The 10,437-nt window shown below is 40.4% G+C and overlaps 1 protein-coding gene across 2 annotated transcripts in view; it reads right to left on the bottom strand.

Moving 5' to 3' along the window:
• Positions 1-354: 354 nt before the first annotated feature.
• The window catches only part of KIF13A (kinesin family member 13A), a 103,454-nt gene continuing 93,371 nt past the window's right edge, over positions 355-10,437 (bottom strand). Inside the window, exons 37-40 of one of the 2 annotated variants that reach the window (XM_058800499.1) lie at positions 9,573-9,724; positions 8,920-9,003; positions 2,530-3,601; positions 355-1,646 (exon numbers count right to left, since the gene is read on the bottom strand). In XM_058800499.1, coding sequence (XP_058656482.1) covers positions 1,360-1,646; positions 2,530-3,601; positions 8,920-9,003; positions 9,573-9,724 — 1,595 coding nt within the window. In that variant the 3' untranslated portion in view covers positions 355-1,359. The remainder of the gene's footprint in view (positions 1,647-2,529; positions 3,602-8,919; positions 9,004-9,572; positions 9,725-10,437) is intronic. The other variant, XM_058800489.1, reaches the window with a different exon arrangement.

Here is a 10,437-nt window from a genome sequence, read left to right as displayed (position 1 = left end):
GTCATCCACTCCAACCACATTATCCTTCAGCATTTTTACCAAGTCCTTTACATCTGAGCAGCACCAGCTAGAAACAGCTCCCTCTTTGAGCATGAAGCCTAATTGTACCAAACACAAGAAAAACATTTTTTTTTAAATCCCAAGTAAACAGTCTGTATTCTAACACACAACAGGTCTGCACCAATTAAATACAGTATGGCAGTATATAAATTACAGTTCTTTACAGTAAATAGTAAAATACGAGAGTCCGCTTACTGTACACAACAATCAAAGAAAGAACAGCAGCTTTCAGTAAGGTCCCAGGTATCTCAATCATCCACTTGCTAAGGAACAAAGAAAAGATACAGCAGGCCATTCACTTCACTCAGTTTTTACCATGTCGCTTTACAAATATCCAGAACACTTGTACAGGCATCTACAGTATCTACATGTGGAACAACCTTCTTAGGAATTCATGAGCACCAGACATAAATCCCTCCATCATTCCCATTATTAAAATAAACTTTACAGATTAAAATTACTTTAGCAGGTTCTATTTCATCTTGATAATAAACCAGCAAGTAACAAGTGCAAAGTTTGCAGTCATGATCCATTTACTGCTTCTTTATTTCCCATTTCTCCCCACCCCACACCCAAAAAAACCCAAAACCCCCTAAAAAACCCAGAATGTTGTCCTCTCACACCCTTGCAGTAATACTGTTTCTGCAGTCAAACTGCCCAGCTGGCTTTTGCTAACATGTGAAATGCCAGACTCATAGCTTCAGGCATCGTCAGTCATTCCCATGCCAAGTCAGCACAGTGGCAGGCCTCAAGGAAGACAAAACATATGAAGCAGTTGGATATCTCAGTGTGCTTAAACACGGAAGGCTGCACGGTGCCCAGTGACTGAAAGGAACATGGCACCAAGTTACCAGTTAAAACATTTACAATAGAAAGATATAAACAGCAAATATGTCAGTCTAAAACAAGTTCTTTGGTAATTAAGAACAGCGGTTGGGTTTTTTTTTTTAAAGAATACGGATTCACATCCTGGTTTTTCCTCAATAAAATATCTTTTGTTGTTTAAAATATATCTCCCAAGTTGTTGTGTAACAAATAGTCCAGTACCTCAGTTATCTACAATCAGCTTTAACTGTGTTTTAGTGTGCAGCCATATCTGCCCACTGGCAGACAAACTATAGATACACATTCATATATATATATATAATATATATATTATTTATAAAAAATTAGAGCATTAAGTCAAGGACTCTAGAGAATACACATTCCATATGGACAGGTTAAAATGTACAATAGCTTCAAAAATCCGTAGAGTTTTCTACACAGTGATGCGTGTAGTAAGTGCAAAAATACTGCGGTTTAGTTAATCCAAGATTTCCTGTTTTCCTGTTTCCTAGAAAAAGCAGAAGCCGCTGCATCTCCTGAATGGCAGAGGACGTCTCCTCCTGTCTTGGGAGTGGCTGATGAGCCTTGAAGCACAGAACTCTTCCGTTTCTCTGAAGTGGAAGATGCCTGAGACCGGGAAGTGCTATTCCATTTCCTTGCGGGAGCTGGTGCTTTGCTGAGGCGCCCGGGACGAACGAACACACCGTGCCGTGGTTTGCAGTGGAAGTACTCTCTGCCTTTCACTATTCCATCGTGCTTCCCTTCAATGGAAAGAAATGCACAGGATTAAACGCTGGTGCTGCCATTAGCACATACAATTGAGGCGCTGAAGTGTGAATAGCTTTGGTTATCTGTCAAATAGTCAAGATTGTTCCTGCTGAGTGACAGAGCCAGATGCTCGCCATACACTAGGGAGAGCAAAACTTGGAAAGGAGGGCTTAAAATGTGACCAAAAAGATGATTTTCTAAAATATTGCTTTGTTAACTAACAGTTTAAAAAGCCAAGCTTGTGTTCATATTGCAAAATAAACTGTCCTCAAAACCATTTGCTTGCAAAGCTTAAAATTTAGCTGGAGACAAACTTCTGGCATAAGTGATGTTACCTGTTAAACTACTAAAAACATATTTTTAAATTACCTGAAGCATTTCTATAGAAGTTTCTTAACACTCGCAGAGCACTGACTTTTTCCAACCCCTCTGAAGTAACAGAAAACCTGTGCTCTGGAATTCATCTTTCCCCAGTGGAAAACAACAATACATCTCTAAAAGTCACTGACACCAAACCTATCTGACAAGTGAAGCACACTGTTGATACTGTTCATGAATGTGTACACAATGATTTTAAAATAACATGTCAACTTCAGGTTTTGCTTGTTCCTCTGACCTGTGAAAACAGATAGGTACCAATGGGGAACTACTACAACTTGCAAAAGCAGGGCTTTCAGACAGTTAAAAGTGGATGAGAGCATCCCTATAACCAGAAAGCTGATGATTGGGTACCAATCTTCAGGAAATGGGATAGATACCAAGCTTCAGGAAACGGGAAGTACTTCCCAGGACTGAACTGGACAAAATGATTGTACTGTGACTTTAAAAATTGGTCACACTAGCTGCATAGATAACCCAGAACACATTTAGTCTTACCCAGCTGAACATTGAGTTCAACTCCAACCCAAATTCCAGCTGAAAAGTCGACCGTTCCAACGTATCTCACTGTGCCCATCTTATTACTTCCAACACAGACTTGCTCGCCCACGGCCACCCAGCTGGGCAAGACGTGGGCTGGATCTGCAGAAGCACCTTCTTCACAGTCAGAACCATCCAAGCGGTCCTTCGTAATAAAATCGTCCATGGAAGTGTCGGGATAAGTCTCAGGCTCTGAAGAGTCTTTCAGCAGTCCAGAACAAAAAGGGCTTTCCCCAGCATCCACAAGCCAGCTGTCACCGGCTGCAGAGCTCTGCCCCTTGCCAGGGCCCCGGGGTGACTCCGAGGCGCTCGCTCCGTTAGAGGACAGAAGGGAACACAACTGTGGAGCTGTTGAATGGTCAAAGTCCTTCCCATCTTCAACGCCCATGAACTCAGTAAAGGAGTGATCTTCCACAATGTCCGTTGTGTGCTCAACCGTCACCTCGTGTGCTGAAAATTCGATGGTGTTTTTCCCATCCAAGGAACTCAGGGCTGAGAGGGATCCAGCTCTGGGTAACTGCTGAGAGTCTCTGTCAGTGGCACTGAGTGACAGTGGTACTTGCTCTGTTAAGGCACTGTTTTCTTTCAGTGGTACCACAGGTAACTTCTCTCTCACTAACTCCTTTTCTGACTCTCGACATTCCTTGTTTAAGGAAGATCTTAAATCTTGTGCAAGGGATGATCCCAAGGGATCACTAGAGTCCAGCTCCTTGGAGTGACTGGCTAGCTGGTCTGTGCTATCACTACAGGGAACAAGCATGTCAGACAGGGTGGCATTAGAGGCACTGTGGGAAAAGTAGCCACTAGTGATGCTGCTAGTGGTGGGGCTGCGGGACACCTCTTTCTCAAGAACACGTGAGCTCATGAAGTCTGATTTAGAGGAAAACCACTCCCTGTTCTCCAGGCTGGCATTGTAAATACTGAAGTCAGCAAACTCCTCCGGTACATAAGGCCGGAAATTTTGAAAACTTTGTGGACTTATCAGTTTCTTATTAATGGCCTCCAACTCACTGTCTTCTTCCTCAGAGTCCTGCAAATGAGAAGAGGAATTAGGATTAGGAACCTGTGACAGTGAGGTTCCCAAAATAAACTAACCATCCTTGATTTTTTCCTTTCTGAGCATGGAGAAATATGTACCTTTAATAGTCTTTATTCTGAAGAATGGAGGACACCATTGAAAAGAGCTGCTGGGAACATGTCCAATCTACACCGAGTACACTGAGCTATTCAATTTTTAGAAAATAAATTCCGAATAGTTCAGAAAATATAAACCAATTAAAGGAAAGTTACATATTTTCATACACAAATTTTTTTCCCCATGATTTAGACTAATTAAACCTACTGAAGGTATTTTATAGAGTTAATTCACTACCTAACAAGATAAACACAAAAATGGATGGTAACAGCCTTAAAGAGTCCCTGCTGCAATACAGGTTATTTAAAACTCTGGGATTATTAAAAACTTTGTACAGTGGGATTTTCTATTAACCTGATATCAGCAAGGCTAAATAATTTTGCTTACCCCTGGCTATCACAGCTGAATATGTTCAGGATGTTTGAATATACAAGCAAAAAGATCAAATATTACAGCAGATCTTCAAGGAAGCATTTTTATGCAGACATGTATGTGTTTGGAGGGAAATAATTGACACTAATCATCCTAGCAGAATTTGGAGGTGCCTCTCTGATGTGTGGGGATGTGTGGGGATGCACCATGGCTAGACCACAGATGTGGCTTTCACAGAGTCCATATGAAGCTGAGAACTTCAGTCCGTAAAGATGAATCTGAATCTGGCAACATGGTAGGGCTGCTCCCCCAAGATAAAATACTGCAGGCAGGACTCTACATGGGTGCTTCTTTAAGTACTTCCTTCATTATATACATATATATCTTTAATTACACATATATATGCAGGTATAAAAATAGGTGTATGTATACACACATATATATAGTAAAAATGGTTAGTTTATAGGAAATTTCTACTACAAATAATTGTATTTTAGGAAAAATAAAAAAGGCTGATGTCCTTTAAAGAAACTGTAGCACCCATTGTTTCTCAGTTCCTTTATCTGCATCACAGATTTCAAACTCTGATCAAGGCAGATCCTGTGTGATATCTGAAGTGCCTGGATGCTTTCAGATACCTGCTGTGATTCACCAATGTCAAAGGAAAAGCAGAACAGTTAACCAACAGTTAACAGAGTACCAATACATCAGTTTAAATATCCTCTTGAAAATGTTTCCTCACTTCAAAGTAGCCAAGACTGCTCAAATAACTTTGTATAACAAAGCTTCCAATGCCCAGACAGGGAACAGATTTGCTCAGTTTGCCCATGTCAGAATAATCACAGAATTGTTAGGACTGGAAGGCACCTCTTGAGGTCAATTAGCCCAATCTCCCTCTGCTCAAGCTGGGTCAGCCAGAGCAGGTTGTCCAAGACAGAGTCCAATTGGGTGGGTTTTGAGATCTCTACAACCTTCCAGCACAACTCATTCCAGTGATTGACCCCCCTCACAGCAGACAAAGTGTTTTCTTGTTCCATCTTGTGGTCAGATGGAATCTCATGAGTTTTGATTTGCTCATGTCCTGCCACTGGACACTGCTGAGAAGAGTCTGCCTTGGCCCATTGGGTGTTTTTATATATTGATAAGATGCCCCTGTGACTGGTCTCCTTAAGGCTGAACAGCACCAGATATTCCAGCCTCTCCCCATTTGTCAGACAGCCTGTATCTGTAAAAAGGTCTCATGTCCATTCTTAGCAAGTTCAAACTCATAGCAAATATAATTCAGTATTGCCCATGCAAAATAGCCTCTTAAGATGACTCAATATTTTCAATAATATTAAGTTTTTTGTTAGTACAGCTATCAGTATCTCAACAGGATGTCTCTACTTGTCTAAGTATATCTGACAAATCCAACCAATTTCAGATTATTAATATTTGATCAAGTAAAGGCTTGGTATCCTTTGCTTTCTAGTTTTCATGGCACTCTTCCAGAGTATTTAATACAGAATTTGGATGAAGGCTTTAGTTTGCAATTATTTATTTCTCTGAAGAGGAGCAATAGTGTTATAAAATGTCATGTAAGACTACTGAGTATTATTTATACTCTTGAAAATCTTGCTACTTACATCTGAAATGCACAGCTCCTTTAGAAGTAAAGGAACAAATTAATACCTACTTTATTGAGACTACAAATATCCTTCCAAAGCCTTATGCAAAGTATCTTTTTTGCATATTGCAGGATACCAGTTGCTCATCTCTGAGGGATGTTTTCTCAATCATTCTGCTTACTTCTTCCCTTTTACCAATTTTATTTGTTCAAAACTAGCAAGTTTTGTTCTATGCTGAACCTTATAGTTTGGGTGTTTGTTTTTTTTTAAACATTAAAAACTAAGAATTTATCAAATATAAAGTTGAAGATTATGTATGAACTCCAAACTAATAAACATTTAATTAGGAAAGTATTTCTAGTTGATATTAGCTAAACATCTCCTTGAGACCAAAATGTATTTTTGTAAGAGTTCTTTGTGCCTCCTTTGAAACTTATAAGATTCCTCATTTGACTGAAAAAACCTCACCTTGGTGGTGTCCCTGTCCAGAATCAGACTGGATAAGAGGCTGTAACTGAGAAATGGTTCTACAGACATACAGACACTGGTGAGTGATGAGGAAAGGCCAAACAAGTAACCACAGTGTCAGTCATGTGCCATTTCAGGGTTATCTGTCATCACAAGTACAAAAGCTCAGCTACAGAGAACCAGCCCTCTTACTAGAACATGGGCTCTGAAGAACACTGTGAATAGGTGAGGAGACACCACCTTGTGACAAACAAAAAGATGCCCCTGGTGGGGACAAGACATAGTTCCTTTCAGAGCTCATCTTAAGTTTCCTGATGGGGAAATTCCAGAAACAAAGCAATATTAGAGTTTTTCAAATTTCTGTGGATGTGAGATGGGGGAAAAAAGAAAGAAGTTGCCTTGTACAGCTCAGGCTATTGGTATAAATAAAGATAAAATCTTTGAAAAACTGGTCAAGAAATTTCAGCAACTTCCCTGGGATGTAACAGAATGACTATAATGAAAAGCAGATTTAAGAACTGGTAACAGAAAGCCCACAGCAGTAAGAACTAATGAGACAAGACTATGCATCAAGTTCTAGCAGTAAAGAAGCAAAATAAGCAAGAGCACAGAGCAGCTTCCTTACACCTGTTTTGCATCTGCATTTTCAAATCCCTAAATTACACTTCTCGAGTAACCTCAACAAGTTAGTTCCCATTTTACTAATCTAAAAATCAGTAATACTTATCTAGTGGTTGTACCACAGGTGCCTCAATTTTTATTGCTGCTAGAAGGGCTTCCTCTTAGCAAACCCTCTCTTAAACATGTTAATTACTGGTAGTATTTAGATACACTTAATATGAGAACACTTAATCTGACCTTAACATAAGTCATTGTATTCCTATATTATAGAGAACATGCCCCTATATATATCATGCTGTTTGGATACAGCTGCAATATCAAACATGTGTAACTACTCTCTGAAATTTCAGATTGAATGCTCTATTTCAGGCCAATCAAAAATATTTTTGTTAACTGCTTTCCCCCCCCCCCCCCGCCCCTTCCTTTGGCAGATGTGTTTTGAATATTGGAATACTTCAGTCTAGTTAAAATATAGGACTCACTGCAGCTCTGAAAAATGGGGTAGCCTGGGAAGCCTACAGCCTACAAAGGCTTCTTTCCTAAAGCAATAAAACCTCCAGCAGCATCACTTGCTAAACACAACACCCTAGGCTGTCTGGGCTACACAACCAGCTTTGTCAACCTCCTCCCCACTAGCAGATGCTCCTTCTTGCCTGTCTTCCCAGGACCCTCAAGGGTCTAAAAAGCCATCAGACAGAGGAATAGATCCAAATGGAAAACCCCATGGTAGTCAAGCTGTCAGCTGGGTGGATCAGTTCTCTTGATCTGACTTCCTATGCAACCAAACAAAAAGCTGTGTTGATACAAGGGAAAAGTCAGTAGGAGTCAAGCAGCTGAGAACTGAAAGAACACCTATTTCTATGGCCCTGTTTGCTACAGCAGGTTTAGAGTGTTCAGTGAATTAGTTCCCCTCTAGCTGGCAAAGCCTGGTGGCAGGATGTTGCCCTTTCCTAGCTCTGAAAGCTTCTGTGTATCTGTGGAAAGCAGCACAGGCAGTGCCTGGGTTAATTCAGGGCATGCATTTGTTTTCACCCAAGGGATTAGAACTGCCCTCAAGTTGCTATGGAAAGTTTTGTAACAATTTATTTTCCAAGGGATGTCTTTTCAACCCACTAGAAGATTTTTTTCTTCCAAATACCTTCATGCTATTTGTATCAGTGACTCAGTGCGAGTCAGCACGTCAGCTACCTAATGGAAAATTAACATGATCAAGAATAAAACAGCTGCCACCCAAACCCAGCAGCCAAGCATCAAATATATAAGCAGAACACTCAGGATACTTTGGTCTAACAACTGACAAAACAGCATTAGAAATCCAGAACAGGTTTTTTAATGGCTTGGCTATGTGATAGGAATGAAGATAACTGCTGAATAGAAGAACCCATCACTAGAATTTTGTGGAAAAGTGTCCCATAGGACTTACAGGAAATAATTTGAAGGTTCTGAATTTTAAATCTAAAGCTCTGATTAAAGCAAGTATTTGCAGCCATGTTCCACAGCCCCAAAACCAAAACCATCATACAGCAGAAATGATGATACACCTTTTGTTGAAGCAGCAGTGAGAAGAGGATTTAGCAAGTGAAGATTAAAACAAAAGCCCTCCACCTCAATTTCCACCTGAATCATGATGAAGACAGGCTGCAGGTTAATTAAAAGCGGCAATCTTATTTTAGTCATATTACTTCCATGTCAGGCAATGATAAGCTTTTATAGTGTACCCACACCTAAATGCACGGTTACTTACACCAAATGGGATCATTCCATTTACTCTGGGGTATAGTCACAAAATCTAGGTAACATACAAGGCATATTAGAGTGACAACAGCACAGCTCACTAACCCATCCTTTACTTGATCATTTGTGCCCTGTAAATACCACAGCCTCCCCTCTCCCCCAACCCCACAAGACATATGACATATAAACATTAAAACCCAAAACAAAACGAAAACAGAACACCAAACCCCAGTAGAGTTAGTTCCAATGACAGAATGCATTTGCAAGCCAGGCAAGCAACTGTTACAACCATAACCTACAATCAGTCACAAGTGGTTATTTCCACCTCACAACTACTTTTTCCTGCTGGAGTAGCGTGAGTGCCTCAAGCCCACCACCAGGCCTCGAGACAGAAAGTGGTACAAAACTTACAATCTTCTCCTCAGGCATGCTGCTGGCCCTGCTTCCTGCAGGCACAGCACAGCCAGCACAGTGCACCTGAGATGGAGGCATGCTCTGCAAAGGTTGAGACACGCAACACATCACACAAACCACAGCTCTGACCACGGTGCTAACTGGGTGCCAAGTCAGAAAGGTGTGAAAATGTGATGAAGGTGAAACACCCATGCTGGCCATACAGACATCAAAATTCAAGTTATTGGGTAGGGGAACTCATGCACTCCTCCCAGAGTGTGAGGGTAGGAATAAAGGCCAGAATTATAGCCACCCCGGAACAGTTTCACAGAATTACATTTCATCTATTAAAAAAACCACACCAACATCTTACTGAAGAATAAAAAAAAAAAGGTGTAAAGGTAATAAAGTAGTTACTGATACTTTACAATAGATGTATCCTGTAATGGAGAATATATACCAAGAAGTAAAAAAAAAACCAAAATCCACAAACCCTGTATTCAGGTAAAAAACAAAACTCCAAAAAGCAAAACTCCACCAGATATAAAGAGTGACCCGAATACTTTCACCAGAGAATTACAAAATTCTGTTGCAACAGATGCAAATGATTTGCCAAGTACACAAAATCACTCCTTCTCCTATAAAAAAAGCAGGTGGTTTTCAAAGATTACCTCTTGACTAAGTAGAGGTCGGCTTTCAAGTGGGGTCTTCCTTTTATGTTCCTCTTTCACTGGCATTAAGGGCTTGAAAAACTTTGGTGGCTGGGGAGAAAATGCTTTAAAAGGGCTGGTCATTAAAGTATGGGAATTCTCTGCTACAACACCTAGGTAAAAAAGCAAAAAAGTGTATTTCAGTTCTTCTTATCCTGACTGTGAGATCATATTTCAAAACAACTGAAGGTTAAGCCATGCTAATTGACAAAGTTGCTGGCCACAGAAAAATCTCAGTATTTAAGTATTTAACCACTGGCCTAGGCATGAAATAATGTACAGCTCAGTGAGATCCTCAGAGAAATCTGGAAACAGAAGGAAAGCAGAGAAGAGCAGTATCTGCCCCTTCCATTCTGAGGCACCAACATTTCTCCTTTTTATCTTGGTCATAAAAGCAGTGGGAAGTGTCCTTGAAAATAGAACTGAGAAGCTCTTTGCTTCCTGTGTCTCACCTGACCTCTGCCCACAAGACTGCAAATCTGCCCTGTAACCAAACCAGCCATCCAGAACAGGCAGCATGATCAAAAAGAAAATTATAAGCAAGGAAGAAATTAATAAACCCCCAGTCCCACTTTATCACAGCAATATTTCTACCTCCACTGCCTGTTCAATGTGACCTGAAGGAAACAAGGCACTTGTGACACACTGACAGGGAGGCACACACAATATCCACATATCATGTAAAGAACCTGTCTAAGGACACTTCCCACTTTAATAAAAGCATCTTCATCTTTAAATTCATAAAATAACAGCAGCTGCATTCTGTTCTTTTGTGTGTATGTGTGCAGTGTTTTGTTTTGTTTTGGGTGGGATTTTTTCTTTTTTT

This window comes from Ammospiza caudacuta, chromosome 1 (genome assembly GCF_027887145.1).
Source record: "Ammospiza caudacuta isolate bAmmCau1 chromosome 1, bAmmCau1.pri, whole genome shotgun sequence".
In the NCBI taxonomy this organism is placed as follows: Eukaryota; Metazoa; Chordata; class Aves; order Passeriformes; family Passerellidae; genus Ammospiza; species Ammospiza caudacuta.
Note: the sequence above shows the minus strand (reverse complement) of the source record. Positions and strands in the feature narration are given on the sequence as shown.